The 24,023-nt window shown below is 34.4% G+C and overlaps 1 protein-coding gene across 7 annotated transcripts in view; it reads right to left on the bottom strand.

Annotated features, from left to right (window-relative positions):
* Ube2q2 (ubiquitin conjugating enzyme E2 Q2) overlaps nucleotides 1-24,023 on the bottom strand; it is a 57,456-nt gene that overhangs the window by 13,701 nt on the left and 19,732 nt on the right. For 3 of the 7 annotated variants that reach the window (XM_078049183.1, XM_078049180.1, XM_078049182.1), the window contains exons 4-10: nucleotides 21,592-21,657; nucleotides 16,757-16,813; nucleotides 12,018-12,158; nucleotides 9,898-9,982; nucleotides 8,296-8,356; nucleotides 7,017-7,107; nucleotides 393-451 (exon numbers count right to left, since the gene is read on the bottom strand). In XM_078049183.1, the coding sequence (XP_077905309.1) occupies nucleotides 393-451; nucleotides 7,017-7,107; nucleotides 8,296-8,356; nucleotides 9,898-9,982; nucleotides 12,018-12,158; nucleotides 16,757-16,813; nucleotides 21,592-21,657 (560 nt within the window). Of the gene's footprint in view, nucleotides 1-392; nucleotides 452-4,468; nucleotides 4,705-7,016; nucleotides 7,108-8,295; nucleotides 8,357-9,897; nucleotides 9,983-12,017; nucleotides 12,159-16,756; nucleotides 16,814-21,591; nucleotides 21,658-24,023 lie in introns of all 7 variants that reach the window. The other 4 variants (XM_078049181.1, XM_005316845.4, XM_005316843.4 and 1 more) reach the window with 2 other exon arrangements.

The following is a 24,023-nucleotide window of genomic DNA, read 5'->3' as shown; positions in this document are numbered from 1 at the left end:
CAGCTTTACAGGCCCATGAAATCTTGTGATTACTCCTATAAGTACCATTTAGGAGTGATCATCAGCATGTAGGAATCACTCTCCAATCATAACTCACATCCTCAATCACAATTTATATTTGTAAAAAACTTATTTTATGGTAAGTATATAAAAATAGGAACCATTAAAAACTCTACCTATAAACAACTAAACAATTTATACTACTGGTTCTGAATGTGGGCTCCAAATCAGCAGTATCAACTTCCTAGAAATGTAAATTCTCAGGTCCTACCCCAGACCTGCTGTATCAAACCATGCAGTAGAAGCCTAGCAATCAAGGCCCCTAGAATTTAATTAGTTCTCCAAATGATTATGATACACACTATCAAAAACAAGTAATCACTTAAACTTACCCTCCTGAGAGAACAGGTAATACCACTCGAACAAATGGAGGATCAAAGGGAAAGTTATCCTAAAGAGCAAATGAGCAAGTTTAATTAATTTCAAGAACATCTTTAATATTATACATTTAGAAGATTTAAAAATTATCTATAAAGAATGCACACATTTGGTGTCTGATATGAGGATCACAATAGTAAAATCAGTACCAAGAAATAAGATGAAACAAAAAACAAAGTAAATAAGAATGAAGTTAAGATCAGGACCAAAATAGTGTTTTAGTAAATATCTACTTATAATAGACCTCTGTAAATAAAGAATCATTCCAATCACTGACTAATTGACAAACTGCCCTGACAGGAATCAAGTCCAACTTTAAATCATCTCAATCCCCAATTATTCTAGCTTGCTTCAGTCCAAGTCCCTGACAAGGGAAAATGTAAATCCTCTCACGAGAAAAACACTGCCCAAGGTTTAAAATCAGCTCCAATTTTTTTTCATATGTAACAAATATCACTGACAATAACTAATTTTGCAGGCATGTTAGCATATGCCTATAATCCTAGGGTTTCCAGAGGCTGAAAGGCAGGAGGATCACAAGTTCAAAGCCAGCCTCAGCAACTTAGTGAAGCTCTAAGCAACTAAGAGAGACCTTGTCTCAAGATAAAAAGGTTTGGGAATGTGGCTCATTGGTTAAACACCCCAGGTTCAATCCCTGGTACCAAAAACAAATACATAAATAAAAATTAACTAGTCACGTAAGACTTAAAGATAACAGTATCAGAAAACAAGAGAAGTAAACAAACACAAAACCACAAGAGAGTTAAGAGTTAGCAGACATGCTTTCAAATGACTGTTGAATATTTTCAAGAAAAGACAAGATTGAAAACCTTGGCAGAGAACTGCAAATTATAAATTTGAATCATGGAAATTCTGAAAATTAGAGATACAATAACTACAATTAGTAACTTAATGGATGAGTTTAAGTAAGTACAGAAGAGATCCCGTGATCAAAAAATAGGTCAAATAGCTAAAATGAAGTTGAAACAAAAAGGTAGAAAAATAACAAGACAATATAATGAAAGGTTTATCACATATATTGAGTCCTAGGAGAAGGGAGAATGGAACAGAGAACTAGATGAGAATTTTCTAAAACCAAAGGCTTCACAAGATTTAACCACTGTAAGTACTTCAAGAGAAGAATAGTCTACATATAATAAAATGGTATCATCAAGGTACCAAAATAAAGAATTGCCAAACTAGAAATCTAAACCTAATAAAGACTCTTCAAAATTTTAAAAAAAAAGTACTTATTTTCCCATCCACAGACCCACAATGAAAGAAATACTAAAGGATATATTCAGGTAGGAGAAAATATGCCAGATAAAAACCTGGAAGAAGAACGAACATGAAAGTAGCAAATATGCAGACAGATTCTCCTGAATATTAGTTATTTTAAAAATGTAGGGGGCTGGGGCTGTAGCTCAGTGGTAGGGAGCTTGCTTGGCATGTGTGAGGCACTGGGTATTTCAATCCTCAGCACCACATAATAAATAAATAAAATAAAGCTCCACTGACAACCAAAAAAAAAAATTTTTTTTTAAAGTGTAGGATTTTAGATAAATATAGAACTAAAATGCATGACAATAACAGAATGTTAGGCAGGGAGTATATGAACTCACAGTGTTCCAAGGTTGTTCTACTGACAAGGAAGAAATAGAAATTAACAAATTTATATCAGACAAGGCAAGGATATGTACTGTAATTTTAGGGTAAGAAGGAAGAGTAAGAGCTGGAGTTGTGGCTCAGTAGTAGCACACTTGCCTGGCAGGTAAGAGGCACTAAGTTTGATTCTCAGCACCACATATAAATAAATGAATTAAATCAAAGATCCATGAACAACTAGGAAAAAAAAAAGAAGGAAGAGTAAAAGAACATACAACTACTAAGTAGGAGTAATGGGAAACTGGAATTTTTTTAAAAACAAGAGAGAGAAACATGAAACATGAAATACAAATAAAAAATAATCATCCATAAAATGATAAATTTAAACCCAAATATCAGCAGTAACACTAAATGTCAAAGACTGCTAGGCACAGCAGCACATGCCTGCAATCCCAGTGACTTGGAAGGCTGAGGTAGGAGGATTCCAAGTTCAAGGCCAGCTTTAGCAATTTAGCAAGATATTGGCCCAAAATAAAAAATAAAAAGAACTGTGAATGTAGCTTGATGGTTAGAGCAACCCTGGGTTCAATGCTTAATATTGAAAAAAAGAAAAAAGTCAAAGAATATCATACTTGATAAAAATATGGATGGCCTCGAAGATGAGGAAAAAGATAACTTGGGAACTTCTCAGGCTAACAAGCACACAATTGGAAACTACTTCCAGAATAAGAGCTTTTCTCCTCCATGAACTGAAGCAAAGACAGCAGAGTGCTAGAGGTCAGTTCCTTCATGGCCAAAAGACCAAGGCTGCCCCTCACTCCCTTAGAGCAGTCAGACAGGGAAATGGCACACTGCCTTAATGAAGACATGACAGGAAGTCTATGAGAAATCATCTCCAATGCCTACATTAAAACAAAACGGAATTAAAGGGAACTAATGCATTTTTTAAAAACCAATTTGAGGACAAGAGATCCAAACAAACATTTTTCTCATTTAGTTATTTCCAAGAAATAAAACCCACACAAATTTATTTAACTGAGAGGAAGCAGCAGCATAATTTCAGTAACTTACTTTACCTCACACCTTCTGCCTACTCTCAAGTAAGACTGATTCTGAGGAATATAAAAATTATGAAAATTCAATCCTGCTAACAGAAGAAGGTAAAGCATACTTCTGATGGCTAAGCTGATAATCATGAAATTTCTATTGCAAGTTGGAAAGAAAATCTACCTACAAGATACTACCTTAATAACAGTTATAATCTACTTTCAAATAAGGGCTCAACATTTACTCATTTTTTAACAGCATAATGAAAGGCATGGATGCAAAGCATGGTAAAGTGGAACCTCATTTAAACTTCTATTTTTCTAGATCTTAAAATATGTGATCCCATTCTTTTGAGAACTATCTTCACTTTAAATAGTTCTTCAGAATCATTTTTCTGTATCAAAACCTGGGGACTCTGCTCCAAAAATGCTGTACCCTGGAACGTAACTAATCAAAATTTTTCAGAAATAAAATGGAGTTCAGTGAATAAAAAAATTTGAGGTTGACTGTTAAATAGAAGCTTGAGTTACCATAGAACACTAAATCAGAAACAGACTCTCAGGCTTGCAAGTTATCTGATTTCCAATATAACATTTTGGCCTTGTAAGCTATTCTTAAGGATGAATAACATTCTATTTTTGAAAGACTATATCATCCAATGGTTCTAAATAGTTACAAATCACTGCCTTATATGAGTTGAAAATTGCCTCTTTATAATTTGACATATTAGTTCTAGTTTTATATCCTGTGTACATCAAAACAAATAAAACTAATGCTTCCAAATATACAGTCCTACAAATAGCTGAAGACAAGTTATCATGAACTCTAATGTTCTACTATCCAATTCTACAAATTTAATAATCTTAAGACATGGAATAGAATCTTTTTTCCAATCCTGGCTACTATTCTCTAAATGAACCAAAATTTGTCTGTCTAAACCATTCTTTACTAACTCAGAATTCAGTGCAATGATTCAGATGTGACCTGAAAAAAATCACTTCCTTAAAAGCAGTGTTCAGTCAAGCACTATGGTGCACACCTGTAGTGCCAGGCTCAGGCAGAATGATGGCAAGTTTGAGGCCAACCTCTGCACCTTAATAAGACCTTGTCTTAAAATAAAAAATAAAAAGGGCTGCAGATATAGCTCAGTAGTAGAGTGCCCTGGGTTCAATCTCCAGTACTAAAGGGGGAGGAAAAAAAAACTCGTGGAACAGATTTACAAAGTTGCTGACCAGGTACCATCCCCATTCTTATGTTATACTTCATGTTCTATTTTTCTTATTATCCATGACTCTCCAAGTTGTGACTATGGATATCCGAGACCATAAATATATTTAATTCTGGCTCCTTCCTGTGAGTCTTTCTTTCTGAGTCATACCTGCTATCCTCCAAAGTCTGTGAATCCCGATACTAATAACTTGGCAATTCAGTTTAAGGTCCTCTTCATAAGGTCAGTTAGCTCAGGACAATCACATTCTTCCCAGGTCTCTTAAGAAACACTCCAACCCTAGAAAAGGCCCTTCTTTCTGCTGTCAGAAGACATGGTCCAGTAACACAAATCCAATAGAATTTCAGCCATTTACCTCCCAGATCGTCCCCTCCCTGAAGTTCTACCTAGGGCAGGAAAAAATAATGAAAACACTACCTGCAGTCACAAATTCTCCTGACCAAGATTTCATATTCCTCTTAAAAGACCTCCCATACCTGTATTCCCAGCTACTCAGGATGCTAAGGCAAGAGGATCACAAATTCAAGGTCAGCTTGGGCAATTTAGTGAAACCCTGTCTCAAACTAAAATAAAATGGACTGGGAATATAGCTCATTGGAAGAGTGCTTGCCTGGCATTCAGGGGTTGCTCTGGGTTCAAATCTTCAGCAGCACAATCAATAAAATAAAAATAGCTTCCAAGGAGGAAGTGAAAGGGAGGGGCACAAAGTAGGTAGCTTCAAGGTACTGATAAGTTTCTATTTCTTAAGCTTGGTGTTGGGCATCTGAGTATATGATTTAACAATGATTTTCTCAGGACAAAATATTTTGCAAGAGGTTCTTTTTTGTTTGTTTGTTTTGTTTTGTTTGTTTGTTTTGTTTTAAATACCTTCCTGGTTTTCAGTAGTTTTGTTTGCTGGTTTGTTTTGCTTAGGTATTTAATTCACTGCCCCATTTAAATTCAGTAAAAGTGAAGATTATCAACTTCAGTAAATACATGCCCAACTCACATTCTAGGAAAACAACCCTAGGTAATAACTGAAATAGTTTCTGCATTAACAAAACTGAGAAAAAAGTACTAAAAGTTTAGGCTATTTCAAGAAGTACAGTCATAAGATAACCCAAATCAGAATATACACAAACGAAACCAAAGTAAGAAACTTTCAAAAAATTATTGCCATTCTTTCTATAAGTATTCTTTTCAAGTCTTTGTTTTCTTCTTTCAAAACACCCGATATCCATCTACTCTCACCTACTTCTACTACCACCTATGCCAGGCTGTCAGCCTTTCTTGTCAAGATTAAATTATAAACCCCAATTTATCCTCCAGAAATGTACTCTAGCCCAAACTCTGCTCTGCCACTGAAGGCACAATGACTATTTAATAAAAAAGAAAAATCCTCAAAGATCAACTATGTCTTTTTGTAAAAACCTCTAATGGCTCTTTACTACATAAAGGTGAGAGCCCAGACTTTTCACCATAACCTCCAAAAATGGCCTACAGCCTTCATCACACTGATTTTTCTCCAGAAAGACTACAGGCTCTTGAAGATTAGGGATATTTTAGATGATGTCAGATCTAAAGCCCTCCATCACCTAATGCATAAAAGCTACCTAACTGAAATGGGGGGAAAAAATATCTGGTAGGCATTGTTGAGTAAATTTTTCCTCACAATTTAAAAGAGCCAATCAAAAAGAAGTTACATATAATTCAACTGTAACTACTTAGGGATACTTCCTAGTGTTTTTAATCAAAAGATTCAATATATTTTTTAAAATTTAAGCCACTACATTTTATCAAAACATTTTAATCTAGATTCCATTGCTATTCTTTCTAAATATTTGTAGCATCTTAAGAATAACTGCTAAATATAATAAATTCAGAAAAGTGTATAAAATATAGAGGTACACCTTAACAGGCTATTGTAAGGCATGTGCCCACATAACCAACACCCTGCTCAAGAAAGACTACAGTCAGTATCCAAGGAGCACACAAATGCCCTTTTAGCTCTCAACTCCTACATGGACTCCTTATCCTAACCTGTATGGTAATCACATCTTTGCTCTTGATAAGTTTTACTGGCCCAGGTATGAATCCATGTCAGCATTTCTTAGCCTTCTTTTAATTTTTATCACCCTCAGAAATCCTTTTAGAAAAATTTTTCCTAATTTCAACCCACCCAACCCCTCTATATTTTGACACCACAGAACTGCATATTTGTTTGTTCTGTGGCCCTCTGGGGAGCCATGGACCGTATGATGGATTTTTTTTCACACCAAGGATCAATTTTCACCTCACTGGGATGATAGTGCCTCCACTGAGAATGCCCAACACAATGCGAGTTTCATTTATTTTTGAACTCTACTTAAATGGAACCGTTTAAAATAGGTTAGAGATCTGTTTTCTCTTGCTCAACACTATACTTAAAATTCACCCATCTTGTCGCATATAGCTGTTACTTCTTATGAATACCATAATTCTCCATTTAATTGAAATCTGGGTTATTTACTGTTTGGGCCTATTATAAACAATGCTGCTTTTAACATTCTTATGTACGTCTCCTGACATGCCCAAGTACTCATTTCTTGTGAAGTATATGCTTAGACAATTCCTGAACTAGAGGGTACAAATGTCTTCTATACCAAATAGTTTTCCAAAGCAGTTATACAAATATGCACTCCCATTTGAAACCTATGAAGTCCCATCACTATATTCTTACCTTAAAAGAGAAGTTAAGCAAAATATATTCTATGCCTTCTTTTTCTTTTAAGATCTGAAGATCACTGTGCAACGGACTATCAGGGTCAACCCTAAGAATAACAAAACAAGAGCCAATTCAAACAGAAAATTAGAGAATTTTTCTTACTAAACTTAAATATGAACCAGTCCAAGAGCCAAAGCATAGCTTCAGAGTAAGTTTCACACAAAGAAATTCTAATGCTACTCTAGAGCCCCAGGAAAAATAGGCCAATATGGTCTGTAGTTCCTTGAGAATAAATGCCAAAAATAAATAGTAGTACTCTTAGTTTTGGTGTTTTTTTTTTTTTTTTTTTTTTTTTTTTAGTTGTAGTTGGGCACAATACCTTTATTTATTTATTTACTTGTTATGTGGTGCTAAGGATCGAACCCAGGGCCTCACACATGCTAAGCCAGTGCTCTACCACTAAGTCACAACCCCAGCTCCTCTAAATGTATCCTAATAAGGGAATTCAAAGTTAACAGTCATATGTACATAATTTTCTCAAGAACTCAAAAACATTTTAACAAACCTTCCTAAAATTACATTATTAGCCAAGGGGTTCAGGAGAGAAATCTGTCACTGACAAAACCATGAAAAGTCAATCACTGTAATAAAAATCTAAATTTGTCTCCTGGCATGCCCAAGTACTCATTTCTTGTGAAGTATATGCTTCCTGAACTAGAGGGTACAAATATCTACTATACCAAATAGTTTTCCAAAGCAGTTATACAAATATACACAGTCATATATTTAATAGTCATATAAATATACCCAAATCCCCTATTTCAAACATAAATGGGTTATATTATAGCCTCATAAGGTTATTTTTTTAAGCTATCCTCAATGTGGCCTCATATTTATGTAATTTTTGTAGAACACACTTTAAAATTTTTTTTATAACTTTTAGTTATTTTTATGTGGTGCTGAGGATTAAACCCAGTGTCTCTCACATGCTATGCAAGCACTCTACCACTCAGCTATAAACCCAGCCCTCATTAGGTTATTGAATACACTTTTGTTTCTAAGTTGCCATTGTCACAAAGTCCATGAACCACTATTTCACAGTTGGTACCTCTTTCTCAGACATTTACTAAGCCTCAGTAACCACTCAATTTAACAACCTTATTTCCATAGAAATAAGGTCTAAAGTTCTAAATAAAAGCTGTATTATAAAGGTGTCAAAACAGAAGCAAAAACCCCACTTTACTGTGATAGTCTAACTTTGCAAAGAGTGGTTTAGCACCAAAAAGCCACTTACTTCTGCAGTTTAACATGCCAGTCATATAAACTGTCATTTATGAGTTCCACTGAATAAATCCCTGAAAAGATAAAAGGTATGCTGGTTATTCTTCATTTGATTGCATAACTATTACTCTGGTGTAAACATAAATACTAAATAGTCAACAAATCTATAAATTTTGCTATTAAAAAATGAAACACCTCCACTATACTGTAAATATTTGACCACTGGGACTAAGTCTCTTATACCTTTAACAGATAATTAATGCTATAAATTAAGAAGATTCTTTAATGAATTCAGAAACTGTTTACCATTACCTACAAAAAAATAGATTACACAAAATCATATGTATTTAAGACTTTTCTTCTAAGTATATGAAGAAACATTTCTAAAACAAGGGAATCCTACATATATTGTTTTATGCTTTCTGGGACATCTCTCCAAGTCAATATACATAAATTATACTGTCAATCTTTTCAAAAATTGTAATAATTCTGGGGCTGGGTTTGTGGCTCAGTGGTAGAGCGCTTGCCTAGCATGTGTGAGGCACTGGGTTTGATCCTCAGCACCACATAAAAATAAGTAAATAAAATAAAGGTATTGTGTCCATCTACAACTAAATTTTAAAAAATGTGGTAGTTCAACTAATTCTACCTACTATCTGATTTTCTTTTTTTGCTGGTATAAACAATGCTAAAACAAATTAAGTTATTTATTAACATTTGAAGATAAAACTAGTATCCAAACATTTAACTGTCTAGGTTTCTACAGCTAGAACTTTTCTTCTTCGTAAGAAAAACTATTGGGGTACTCAAAGTTCTGATAATTCAAATTTGGCTTATCATGCACTCTAAGTGGAGGGGTTGTTTTGAGTTTCTAAGCAATTCTAATGATTTTCAAATAATCACTGAGGATTCTTGAATAGATCATAATGCTAACCTTCCACCCAAAGATCAGTTCTCTTCCCAATAATACTCTAACAAGTACTTTACTTCTAGTTAAAGAGGTTCCACAATATTCAAATCTTACTGGGTAAGAAAGAGTCAAACTATGAAATGGCAAAAAAAAGAAAAAGGAAAAAAATCCATCTATTTTTAAAATAGTACCATAACTACCCCTGTAGCAAGAGTTTATTATTTTTAATAAAAATAAACTTGGCAAAATTCTCTTTGCATAATGAAATATACAAAATTTAATCTTAAAAACATTTTACAAGGGGCTGGGGTTGCGGCTCAGCAAGTGTAGAGCACCTGCTTCACTTGTGAGGCACTGGGTTTGATCCTCAGCACCACATAAAAATAAAAAAAAAATAAAGATAATGTGTCCATGTATAACTAAAAAATTTTAAAAAAACATTTTACAAAGCAATATTACACTTTTTCAAAAAGATCAGGAAGAAGGTGAAAACATGATGTATCTATAAAGAACGTTTTCTTTGATCCAAAAACTTAACTCATCCTATCTTATCTCCTACATCTTTTGGAACTCCTACATCTTTTGGAATTTGCATCTATAAAAGTTAATAAACATTTCTTTTTCTATCCAGTTATATGAAATGACATAAGCTGAAAATAGAAATGAGCAAAAGGACAGAGACAGTAGAAATCCAGGAGTCTTTACCTGTTTTATAACTCTGTGATCTGTATATGTCCCTGAGCTCTTTCATAAGTCTATCTGAAGCTTGCACTGACCCAGACACCGCACCCTGAAACATAAAACTTACTGTTTACAAGGTCTATTGAGGCAAGTAATTAGATTTAAGGTATTTGATTTTAACATAAAAGTTTACAATGAATTACCATTCTATACTTCAAGAAGTCGAAAAAAGCTCAATTAAATGAAGGATTATCAAGTTTAAAAGGATTATAAAACTGGGGGGATAAGTCTGGTTCATTTAGCGTTGCTTATAATCTGGGGAGGTAAAGGTGAGTCTACCCAAAACATAATCAGACCATCATGGACTCTGTAACAGTGTAGAATTACACTGGGACTTCTTTAAAGATGAAAATGTGCCAATATCTTATCCTAAGACTGAATATGAATGGAACTATTCTTTTATCATGTGAAATTTCAATCATGTAAATTTTAAAGATTTTAAAGGTTATACTACATTTAAAGGGAAAAAAACAGTACAAAGATATTATTTCCTAACTAGGTGATCTTAAACTGATTTAAGTCCTAGTTTTCACATCTATAAAATATAAAGAAAGATTATCTATTTCATACGGTGGCTATAAAAATTTAATGAGAAAGCATAGAAAATAAAAAGTACTTAACATTGTGTTTATCAAGTGAAAAGTGTTCAATAATTTGTAATTGTTCTGACTATAATGCATCTTAACCGGAGTCAATCAAAAGATATATAAGTATAATAATCATTAATTCAATTACCACAAACTTATTTTAATAATCAAGATATGTAGTTAGCTAAATTTCCTTATTATATTAAAAAGATGTGCCATATTAAATTAACATTAAATAAGACTGAAGAAGGAAGCATTTTCTAACTATTTACAAATCTTGGCACTTACTTGCATAACAATGCATTCCCTGTGTTTGCCTAAGACAAAGTAACTGGTCCTCAGATTTCATGGAATTAAGAAATAACTCTATTACTCAGCAATAAAAGAGAATAAAATCATGGCATTTGCAGGTAAATGGATGGCACTGGAAAAGATAATGTTAAGTGAAGTTAGCCAATCCCAGTAAAACAAATGTCAAATGTTTTCTCTGATATAAGGAGGCTGACTCATAGTGGGGTAGGGAGGGGGAACATGGAAGGAATAGATGAATCCTAGATAGGGAAGAGGGGAGGGAGGGAAAGAGAGGAGGCAGAGGATTAGCAAGGATGGTGGAATGTGATGGACATCATTATCCAAAGTACATGCATGAAGACACGAATTGGGTGTCAACCTACTCTATATACAGAGATATGAAAAATTGTGGTATATGTGCATTAAGAATTGTAATACAAAAAAAAAGACTACATGTATAATGGCATAAGTTGGCATGAATATACTTTATATACAGAGATATAGAAAACTGCTCTATATGTGTAATAAGGATTGTAATGCATTCTGCTGTTGTGTATTTAAAAAAATAAAATCAATTAAAAAGAAATAATACAAGGCACGTGGTAATGAGTGATTAGAGAGCCAGTCTATTATTTTGATGTCTCCTTCTCTTGGAAATTATTTACATATGTCTATAAATATACACACACACATTTATATATACGCATATACATGTACACATTCTTATTTCTCCCAACAGGCATCCAAAAGATATGTGTTATTTGCCCACACTTTACAGTTGAGGAAACAGAAGTCACACAGGCATGTTTGTCAAACAGTGTTCATTTCATACCCCCATATGCTTCTTCAGATAAAGAGGTGTGAAGTAGTCAGGGCAGGACAGACCAAAAGTCAGATTCATGGAGGAAAAAGAAACCAAACAGTAAAAGACTGAATCTGATTATACAGATCCCACAAGGAAGAGGGTAAGCAAAGAAAACAATGAACAGCTGGAAAAGGGGGGCACACAACAACATCACAGATGGTTCCAGGATGGAAAGAGTAGATGACCAGAGTAGAAAGTGGCTCGTCAAAAAATATGATTGAACACTATTAAAGCAGGGTTAGAAGAGACCATCTAAGATTGGTCTCCGAATGAATTGCCTGATATTATCTATAATTACTTAACCACAAAAGTCCAGGTTCTAGATATTTATACACACTTACATTTAAATGGTCTTGCCTTTGAGTCTTCCTAATTTTTTCTAATATTGCCAAATTTTCTTTTTCAATTCCTTCATCCTCTGACTTTTTCCCATTAATAGGCTCTTCTTCCTTCATCTCATAATGATCCAAGTCTTCTATATCCTACAAAAAGAAGAAAAATAATAGCTTACTCAAGTTATTTTTCTTCAGTAGTTTCTTATCCCTAAAGTTAAGTTAACCTTGACTAGAATAAAAAGGAACAGGAAAGAGAGGTTGCATCCATTCAACATCGAGGCGGAGAGGAAATGAATATTCAAAAGGTTCCCTTGTATGATATTCTATGTTTTGTTTAAAAGCCAGACTATGAGTAAGGCAGAACTAAGTTTTATAAAAATCATGACTCTTACCAAGTATGCCGTCTTATAAATCAATTAAGAATTTTTTTTTTTTTTAATTAGAGTTTTCCTTATGTTGCCCAGCTGGTCTGAAACTCTTGGACTCAAGCAATCCTCCTGCCTTAGCTTCCCAAGTAGCTGGGACTACAGGTACATACCATCTGCATGAAACAAACTTCTGAAACAGTTTAGCAGCAGACATTAAAAATGTTAACTATTCATACTTTGTTCCAGAAACTTGACTTTTAGAATTCTAACTTTGACCAGTCTAAAATGTGAACACACATTTAGACATAACTATGCCTTTTCATCTTAATAACCACAAAAGCAAACACAAAATCTGCATGTTATAAACACAGTAAAACCATTATTTCAGTGGAGTACTATAAGGAAATTAAAATACCAACACAGCATAATTATTTCTTCTGTATCAAAAAAAAACTCCTTTCAAATGAAAAATAAAAAATACAAAATGGAAATCACGGAATTTCAATTATACCAAATGAAGTACTAAAAAAGAACAACTAGAAAGACATACTGAAATGTTAACAACAGTTGTTACTTCCAAATGAATATTTATTGCTTTTCCAAGTTTTCTATGTAAGCATCTACTAACTTTTATTAGAAAAAGAATTTTAATACCACCCCTAGAACAACATCTTTACCACATCATTTTGCTCCCTTTTTTCCTGTATTATCTGCTCTTACACATATACAAATCTATGCAGGATTTTTTAAAATCCTAATTCTTTCAAGTATCTAGCTTTTCTCTACTTCAACTGCAAAAATTTCTAATTACAATCTTCATTTTTCCAAGCAGACTAATTCACTGTGATTTCTAGACCAGGCTAATGACCACCTTGTGTCCAGACTCTGTGGGTCTCTTTCTTAGAATGCTGTACCTTCAGGCCTTAAGACATTCTGTTTTTATTCAGACCCAGCCCATGACTCCATTTCATGAAACTCTCTTATGATGAGTACTTTTGAATCATAATCTTCCTTCCTATCCTTGTTTCCTGCAGAGTTCTCATAAATGCCCTTAGCCTTTCTCTTCTTCCTACCTCTTCACCCTCAATCACATTCTTACCCATAAAACGCCACTTGAATCCTAATCAGCACATCCCAGAGAGAATTAATCATTTTCTAAAACAATATCTTGTCATACTACTCCCTGCTAATGACATTCTTATCAATAAGCATACCAAATATAAATGTCTGTCACTAATTTAAAATTTTTAACCCTCTGCCTTTCCTAACCAATCTTGCTTACCATGACTCCAACACATCAACTTCCTCTCCCAAAAGGATAGCATCCATACACCTGTGTCCAAGATTGTTCTGAGCCTTTGCCATCCCCACATTATTTTAGTAGCCTGGAATATCTTCTTTTTACCTATCCTACACATCACCAAAGTCTAGACTCCTACCTTTCTTGATTTTCCTAAGCATTACTGTCCACTGTTTTACCTTGTGAGGAAAAAAATGAAAAATATCTGAACTCTGAGTACAATGTTACTTCACTATATCCTAAACCCATTGAAAAGGTTTAACCCATTAAGTCCCAACTTTTAAACTCTGAATATTTAGGTACAATAAAATAAATTGGAAATCACAATCTAGAGCTTTTATACATTATTATATAATTATATACTTATTATTATACTATATGTAATTATATACTGTAAGTTTTTACAGGTTATTCCACATCTGCGATGATGGAACAAAATGGGTTAATGTTTTCATAAAGTTTATTTCACCTAAAATGAACTGCAAGAAAACATTAAACAGTTTACTCCAAAAAGTCATTCCAACAGGACAATTTTGAGAATTATTTACTTCCAAAAGCCCACTACTACTTCTTTAGGTTTGAGGCATTCTGAAAGTGTATTTTAGATTAAAAATTTTCAAATAAGGTAAAAGCCTGAATTAATAAGATCAAAAAAAAAAAGTTTTTAAAGTCAAGACCATGGAATCCGTGTATTTTTTTATCTGGTCTATTCAGAGACATAGAACTGCCTTCCAAAATTTCAGTTTAAATGCAAAGTCTCAGAGCCTAAAAACCTCTAAAATTATATATCTAACAACTACTTAGTTTGTCTTTGAAAATTTGTTCCACTAAATTTGCTAGGGTTTAAATGTGTCCCCTCCAAAATTCACCACCAATATGACGATATCAGAGGTGGAGCCTTAAAGAGATAACTAGACCTCAAGGGCTCCTTCCTCACTAATGAAATTAAGGCCCTTATAAAAGTGGCTTCACAGCATTGGCTAACCCACTGTCTCGTCCTTCTGCCTTCTACCATGTGAGAACACAGCAAGGTGACCCTCAACAGACACCAAAAACTAGCACCTTATATTGGACTTCTCAGCCTTTTGGAGTCGCAAGAAAATCAATTTCTTGATACACATTACCTAGTCTCTAGTATTCTAAGTACAGGACCACAAAACAGACTGAAATAAAGTTCTTAGATGGTTTTTCTACAAAAGACTATATCATTTGTTCCTAATGAGTAGTCCCTAAAATGTTCTCAAATTCCTTTTTTCAAATGTAAAACTTCCTCAGAAAACTTGGAATGAAACCACCATTTTACCCAGCTATCCCACTCTTCTTCCTTTGGACTTAAAATCAACATACTACAGTGACACAGCCACATCATTGTTTATAGCAACTCAATTCACAACAGCCAAACTATGGAACCAATCTGGATCCCCTTCAACAGATGAATGAGTAAAGAAAACATGGTATATATATATATAATATATATTATATATAAAACACACACACACAAAATAGAATATTACTCAATCATAAAGAAGAATGAAATCATGGCATTTGTAGGTGAATGGATGGCGCTGAAAAATATCATGGTAAGCAAAATAAAACTGAATCCCGAAAAAACAAAGGCCAAATGTTTTCTCTAATATGCAGATGCTAATTCACGATTTGGGATATAGAAACAGAAAATAGAGATACTTTGGATTAGGCAGAGGGGCCTGAGGGAGGGAAAAGAGGTATGGGAGTAGGAAGAATAGTAGAATGAGTCGGACATTATTACCCCATGTACATATATGACTACACGACCAGTTTGCTTTACAACAAGAATGAGAAGTTATACTGCATTTATGTATGGTGTGTCAAAATGCATTCTATTGTCACTTAGTGTAACTAATTAGAAGAAAAAAATAAAAAACTTCTTAAACCCAGTGGTTTTCACTAAAAATAACCAAATGAGTTAAATATTGATTTTAATAGTAATCAATAAATGTAAATATATTTTTAGTGCAAATTCTTATAATCTAAAAAATCAAATTCAAGGAAGTCAGAATAATTTGCTCAAAGCCCTATCATTTTTGTTACTAATATATTTTACAGTGGAATTCATTTTGACATATTGTACACAAATGGAGCACAACTTCTTATTCCTCTGGCTGTACATGGTGCAGTCACTCCACTAGTGAAATTATACATGTATATAGGGTAATTGATGAGGTCCACAACCAAGTTAAGATGGTGCCTGGCAGTATGCTAGAAGGAGTGGTTTCTGGGCCAAGGCCAGTGAACCATTAAGATGCGAGCCATTAAGATGATAAGGATTTCTTAATGACTGACTGATGTTTCTAGTTTATTTTAATTAAGTTAAGCTGTGTGTAATTAGTTGGGTATATGTACCTCTGCACTAGGGTACCGGGTACTTTGAGTTCCCGCTGAGTTCACTCGCAATAAAGTAGTTCCCGCCTCAGCCTTCAAATTGGTTGTCATCTCCTGGTTATTTCGCCCAGCCAGACAACAGCAGGTAATGTCTGTCTCATTCTACCATCCTTCCCAGCCCCACCTCTCCCCTTACTCCCTTCTACACAAACTGAAGTTCCTTCATTCTTCCCTATTCCCCCCGCCCCACTGTGGATCACAACCCATGTATCACAGAAAATATTTGGCTTTAGTTTTTTGGGGATAGCTTATTTTACTGTCATGATTATTCTCTAGTTCCATCCATTTACCTGTAAATGCCATAATTTCATTTTTCTTTAAAAACGCCTATCATTAATTAGAGGTAAAGCCAGAATTTAGAAACTATATTCCATTCCAAATATAACATGTGTTTCATTATTCCACATTAACATTAGTTTTAAAAAGAGAGTAAAGAATAACTGAAGGAGCTGGGGTTGTGGCTCAGCAGTGGAGAGCTCACCTAGCAAGTGGGAGGCCCTGGGTTCGATCCTCAGCACCACATAAAAAAATAAATAAGGGTATTGTGTCCAACTACAACTAAAAAACATCTTTTAAAAATTAAAAATTCAAAAAAGATAACAAATGTTCACAAATAAAGATATTTATGAAATGATTTTCTTACATAAAATACCTACTTCAGCCATCTCTTCTTCCTCCTCCTCTTCTGAAGTCACTTCTTCTGTTGTTCCATTCTGAAATACAGAAATAATTTACCAGTTCTACACAGAACAAATAGACACATGCTGAGTATATTAGTTTGACCTAAAAGCTGTGGTACTGGTGTTCTATCAATCATTCATCACTGCAGTCCACTAACAGAGGGTTTACTAACATTAAAACAATTTATTAAAAATTTTATTTTAAAATCTAGCTTTGATTTAAAAAATACATTTGTTGGCCTTCTAACAATAATTTTAAACAATTTAACCGCTGCCTTAGGAATAAAAAAAGCAATAAGTCAAATATAAAACTGAAAAAGAAATTTAACATAACCAAATAAATATTTTATTTTAAATTAGCTTATGTGTATAAGGAAGGTCAATACCAAACCACTGATTCCTTAAATATCCTTTTTTTTAACTTGAAAAGCATGAATCTTTATATAAATTCAACTGCTTCACATTTAAAAAGGCCAGATGTGTTGTAAAGGAGTAGATACCTCACAAACTAAAAACTATATAATCACTTCACTAAAGAGCCAATTTCTTTCTAAAAACATTCTTAACTAGAAAATACCTAAAACACAATTTACTGTTCATACTCAAATTAATCAATGTTTTTTAGGAAAGGCCTTTATATACAGTTTTGGCAAAGTTTTTCAAAAGGACAAATTTCCTAGGCCACAGCACAGGTATAGACATACATCTTTAACTATGAAGGTGAGCTTAAGTTAGTACTTAAAATGTCTGAGATCAAGAAACTAGGATCTAGAGACCAAACCAAACCAACAAAAATCTCAGCAGTATCTAAACATCCATTCTTAGCTATTCTGATAGTGTAATTCTTATGAAAGTCATTATCTCAGAAGATAATTCTGCTGGAAAATTTTATGTGGGCGCACACACACACCCACAATGCAGAAGAAACTTATATTTGTATTAAATTTGCATCTCTTTAGACATTTATTATTCATCTCTTAGAAACTGAATGAAAAAAGGAAGCAAGCAGCAGCTCCCAAAATAGTGTGACTCATCCTTTCTTCATTTCCCTAAATTATATATTCCAAACCAGACTATTTTTGGTATGTAAAGAACATACCTAAACTAAAAGTCCCACATACAAATTGGAATTCATCAGTTACTGAGAGAGCATTTTAAAAATGCTACTTTCAGAACTTGCTCTCAGAGAACCTATTTTCAAAAAGTTCTTAGAGGATTCTGACATGTAGCCTCACCTATAACCATCACCTAGTCCCTGAGCAATGACACTTTCCAGAAAAAGACAAGTAATTAAACCAAAACAAAGCTAGTTAGAATTGTGAACCCGAAGAGGAATTTTATTTCAAGATGTAGCCTGACCTTCAAAACTCCACTGAAATGACAGAAGAATTTTATAAAAGCTCATTGCTACACTAAGAAAACAAACAAAAGGAATACCATCGGTGAACCAAAACTACAGAACACTTTTGAAAATAGAAAGCAGACGGAATCAGACTGCTGGTTTGAGAAAGCCATACTCAATCTAGATAATTTGGGGAATAAATGAAAAAGTTAAAGGAAACTTTAAGATGAACCACACATTCATTTTTGTACTTGTCCCAAAAGGACAAGAAGGATGGCTCTTCTATAGGAAGCCTAGCTTGATGGCCTCTTACTATACGTGTCAGACCCAATAAGAATGGACAAAATGTTTTCAATACAATGATGCAGCAGCAAAATCTCTTAACAGATCATCTTTTTCTTTTACTTGGGAGTTGGAAAATCCCACCTGCCAGTACCTCCCTATCCTTATGCCACAGGAAGAGCAAATGTCTGCATGCCAGGAATAGGAGACCACAGCAGAGAAAAAGGAAAATTCTGCAGATACCCATATCAACAATTGCTACTAACCAATGGTATACCTCATCTATAAATGAGCAGAAAACCAAGTATCACCTGAAAACCAAGTATCAGCTGAAGAAAATGACAACCTTGAAAAGTCCCTTGTCAAACAAGCCAAACAAGTGACCTGAAGCATTACTAGTAAAGGAAATAAAACAATTTAAAAAAAAAACTAACTGGAATCTTTAGCAGTAACTGGGAAGCTACTGCATTTACTAAATAAAACAGATTAAAGGACAAAACAGTTCTGGGAAATAAAACACAAGATTTTAAGGAGAGGAGAGGAAATTATATTGAATGGGCCAGAGAGCACAATGGATTTGACTGAATAAAGTATTTATGATCAAAAAGACCAAACTGCGGGGGCTGGAGGTGTAGAATACTTGCCTAGTATACCATCTGGCCCTGGGTTTGATTCCCAGCACTGCAAAAACAAAACAAATGAAAACGACCAAATTGTGTCATTCACTTAGAATATGGAGAAAAAAGATAAGGGGGAAAAAACAGAAGAACTGGAAATAAGAGAATAGTTAAGGGACACAGAAGGTAAAAGTACAGAAATCCAATATTTTTCCAAAGAATTCAGGGAAAGAAGAAAAAAAAGAGATAATTGTTGCTGAACTAAAGAAAGATTGTAGAATATTAAGAGTTCTGAATGTCCCAAAGAAAAACTGACAACTTAAAAAATCCAGACTTCACAGTTAAAGAGAAAACCAAACCAGTTTCCAGAAAGGGGGGGGCGGGCAGAAAGACGACTCAGACAAGCATCAGACTTTTCATCTGTAAAAATAAAAACCAACAATGAAAGTGTAAAGAACTGGGAAGAGGGCATGGTGGTGCACACCTTTAATCCCAGCAGCTTGGCAGGAGGATTAAGAGTTCAAAGCCAATCTCAGTAACTCAGCAAGACCCTGTATCAAAATAAAATTTTACAAAGGGTGGGAATGTGGTTCAGTGGTTAAGCACCCACTTAACCCTGGTTCAAAAAAACTGGGAAAAGACTCAAATATTAATATACCCAGGGGACAGTGTGGCAGAGAGTGTAACACAAGAAACAGCAAATAAAAAGACAACAAAAACATCAACAGTTGGGCTGGGGATGTGGCTCAAGCGGTAGCGCACTCGCCTGGCATGCGTGCGGCCCGGGTTTGATCCTCAGCACCACATACAAAGATGTTGTGTCCGCTGAGAACTAAAAAAAAATTAAAAAAAATAAAAAAAATAAAATCATCAACAGTTAAGTCTAAGAAATTGCTAATAATATAGCTGAAAGTCACAGGCCCATATTCTCTAACCACAATGACAAACTAGAAGTAGCCCAAAAAATCAGCTGAAAATGTTTAAAGTTCTCCAGATAACTCTTTAGGCTCAAGATGAAATTGACCCTCATACCCTAGTAAACCAAGATAAATACTAGTACAGAGTTACCAAGAAATACAGACAAGAAGATTCCTAACAGCACTTTCCTGAAAGCAAAAACTGAAAACAATCTTTCAAATGTTTATGAAGAGTCACATGAAAAAATGTTGATACGAATACAACAATAAAAAGAATTGTAGCTATACACAATATGAATGAATTTCACACACAATGCTGAGAAAAAGATATAAACACATATAGTATGACTCAATATGAAGCTCAAAAACAGGTATCACTAAACTATATTGTACAATGATGCATATATGAGTGATGAAACTAAAGATAAGGAAAGGATTGCTAATTGGAAAATGAAGATCTGGTAGGAAGCTGCAGAAGGTCCTAACAATGTTCTGTTCCTTCTCCTGGGTGATGATTAAGTAGTAGTTCCTAGGAATTAATTGCAACCATGTGTTACGCTATGTATTTCCAATACATGTTTATTTCACAAAAATTTTGGTAGTAAGAGTAATGTGAACAAGGATGGGAATATAATCTACTCAGAAATACAATAAAATTTTAAATTTGTGCAATGAAGTGAAACATCACTTAAAAGGTATACTCTTATATATTTGTTTAAAGAGCCAATAGTATCCTTCTGACACAGCCAGCTATGACAGCCCAAAATGGCTCCAGATAGTTTCAATTGTTCTACTGGAGGCCAAATTGCCTCTGGTTGAAAATTATTGGTTTACACTTTTCTACATCATAGAAGATGTAACGCTTCCCAAGTCATAACCCTGACACAAAAATGAAACAAGAGCCTGAAAGGAAACAAAGAACTTTACCATGAGCTTACTTAAAAATAAAGTATTACAATATTCATTCCAATAATGTTTATCGTGTGGAATGCAAGGATAATTCAAAATAGAACATTCTGTCATGTAATTCACAAATTTTGTAAATGCCTAAATACAACTCTATATACAATAAGGTAGACTCTACATGCCTTATATCCATGACATACTATTAACTGAAAAACACAAGTTGCAGATATCCCAGAGAAAGAAGCTCAATATAGAACACGTATTTCTCCCATCTACTCTCTTTCCTGAGGCTTCAATAAAATTACAGTGAGACTAGACCCTGTATAAATTTAAATTAAAAAAAAAAAGGAAGAGGACAAGCATGGTTGCACACACCTATAATCTCAGAGAGTTGGAGGCTGAGGGAGGAGGATTGCAAGTTTGTGACCAGCCTCAAGAACTTAACAAGGCCCTAAACAACTTAGGGAGACCCTGGGAATGTGGCTCAGAGGTTAAGCACCTGTGGGTCCAACTCCCAGGACAAAAATAGGGAATGATCTTACCATCACAAAAGAAAATTCAACTACATTAGAAGATTACAGTAAACAGAACAAGATTAATTAATGTAATGAAGTCAAGTAAAGGCACAGGTTAAGGGAATAATGAGAAGGTTCCTTCTATAGCATATATGGAGAGGTTCAAGACTCTGAGATACCAAGTACATTGGAAAGTAGGAATAACAGGCAGAACTAAAAACCAGAGACTAACCAAAAGTCTGTCCAGTCCTGAAACATGCTGTTCTCCCCATTTCCTTAAGCAGAACCCAGGCAGAATCTACATAGGCAAAAGAGCAAAGATTTCATTACCAGAGAAAGTGAATAGTTCCAGCCATCATTTATTCCTACACCAGGAAATAGAAGAGTGGAAGAGAGCAATTGCCAGTTAGCATAAATTCCCCCTAAAAGCTATCAGTTGACAAATCTTGGTCACAAAGAACTCCAAACCAGTTATTCAAAATCTAAGAATGAGCGAAAAGAGAAGGGTATATATTAAAAGGACAACATGAATGAGCAACTTGTAATACAAAGATATGTTAGCAAAATTCTTAAAAACAAAAACAAGATAAACTACAGTATATATTACACATACATTATATATATTAATAATTATATATTTATATATAATATATATATTATATATATTAAGAGTTAGGAAGAACACATAAGAGTACCAAAATAACTTCTTAAAAGACAATTATGAAATACATCACATTTATAAGACCAAAATAGAATGCCAGGAATAAGGAATGATCAGAAGAAAAAGTTTTCAGAGCATATGGTTCCACATTTGGAGATAGTCCCAAATGAGCCACACTTCCCAGCATTCAGTCACCTATGGTCCCATCCCACAGTTGGCCCTGTGACTTGCTTTAACTTACGAATGCAGCTGAACTAACACTGAAACTGTTCTAGGTCTAATAAGCTTTATGAACATCTGGCAGTTTCTATTTTCATGCTCTTGGAAGCCAAAAATTTGAGTTCTGTCTAGCCTCCTAAAGAAAGAGAAGCCTCACAAAGAAGCCCTAGAGGATGAACTATAAGGTAAGAAGAAAAGCTGTGTGAAGAAACGCCAAGATGACAGACATATGGGTGGTAAAGAAGCCATCTTGGATATCCCAGTGCAGTCAAGTGTCCATATCACACCAGCGTTGGTCACCATGTAACTACACAGTGAGAACCTCCAAATGAGGCCAGCAAAAAACCATCTAGATCAGCCTTTTTAATTCACGCAATAGTAAGAAATGGAAGAAATTGTTGTTTTATGCCATTACATTTTGAGGTCACTGAGTGAGCAGCAATAAGTAAAAAACTTAAGACTGTCCAAGTAAAATCTCCAAAAGTTGAAAGAAAATATTCCAGAATTTAAAATTAAAAAGAATATAGAAATAACAAGAGACAAGAGATTCAAACGAAGAAGCTTAAAAATCCAATTAGTAGGCATTCTAAAATAAACTGGAAAAGAGAAAGTTAATGCAAAACATAGTAAGATTCAAGATTCCAAATTTGAAAAGACATATACCTTCTGAGTATCCAGCACAATGAATTTCATAGACCCACAACTAAGTATACTGTTTGTGGTATTTCAGAACACTAATAAGAAAAGCACAAATTCTTAAAAACTTCCAGACAGAGTGTCATGAGTAAGACTTACCAGGCTTCAACACCACTATTGGCTAGAAGATAACAGCACAGTCTTTGAAAACCTGGGGTAATCAACCTCAGTTAAAAATTCAAAAAATAAATTAATTTTAAAAATTCAAAGTATCAATCATGTAAAAGGGTGAAATATAATGTAGTTACAATTTATTAGGGAACAAGTGCACCAGGCAATGTTCTACATGATTGACATGTACCAACTCATTTAATGCTCATGGTTTCCTGCAAAAAATAGGTACTAGTGCTATTATTTCCCCCATTTTGCAAATGGAAAATAATGCAGTGATTAAATGATCAGCCCAAGATATAAGCTAATAAGCAGCAGAACCAAGATTCAAACCCACTGTGGTTTGGCTCCAAAACCTGAACTCAAGGCTGTTTTTTTTCAGAAGCTAGAACTCAGGAAAAGACCACTATTTCATGCTTTCTCAGGCTTTTACTTGAGGTTGTACTCAGACAAAATGAAAAAAGGTTGAAAAACACAATGTGAGATCCGGAAAATGATGAATCTACCCTAGGAAAGCATACAAGAAATACCTTAAGATGAGAGCTGTACAGGCAGCCCAGAGAACAACCTGCCAAGGTCACTGAAGAAAACTTAAAGGAACAGAAGATAGGAGGATCACAGAAAGAGGTTAAGAACAATATTTTCTTTTTTCTTTTTGGCAGTACTGGGGATTGAACACAGGGGCACTCTACCACTGAGCTATATCCCAGGCCCCTCCCCCCAACTTTTGAGACAGGGTCTCTCTAAATTGCAGTCCTCCTGTCTCAAGATTCAGAATTTGCAATCCTGCCTCAGGTTCCTGAATAGCTGGGATTACAAGCAAGCATGGCAGCACCCAGGGTGAACACAACTAAAATTATAACACAGATGTTGCAAAACAAAAGATGGAATAACAAGAAAGGAAATATAATAGAAAACTTGGCTCTATACTACAAAGTTCTATACTACAAAGTTCTAATCATAAACTAGTGATTATT

Source organism: Ictidomys tridecemlineatus, chromosome 5, assembly GCF_052094955.1.
Source record: "Ictidomys tridecemlineatus isolate mIctTri1 chromosome 5, mIctTri1.hap1, whole genome shotgun sequence".
Lineage (NCBI taxonomy): Eukaryota > Metazoa > Chordata > Mammalia > Rodentia > Sciuridae > Ictidomys > Ictidomys tridecemlineatus.
This window is presented reverse-complemented; position numbering and strand designations above follow the sequence as displayed.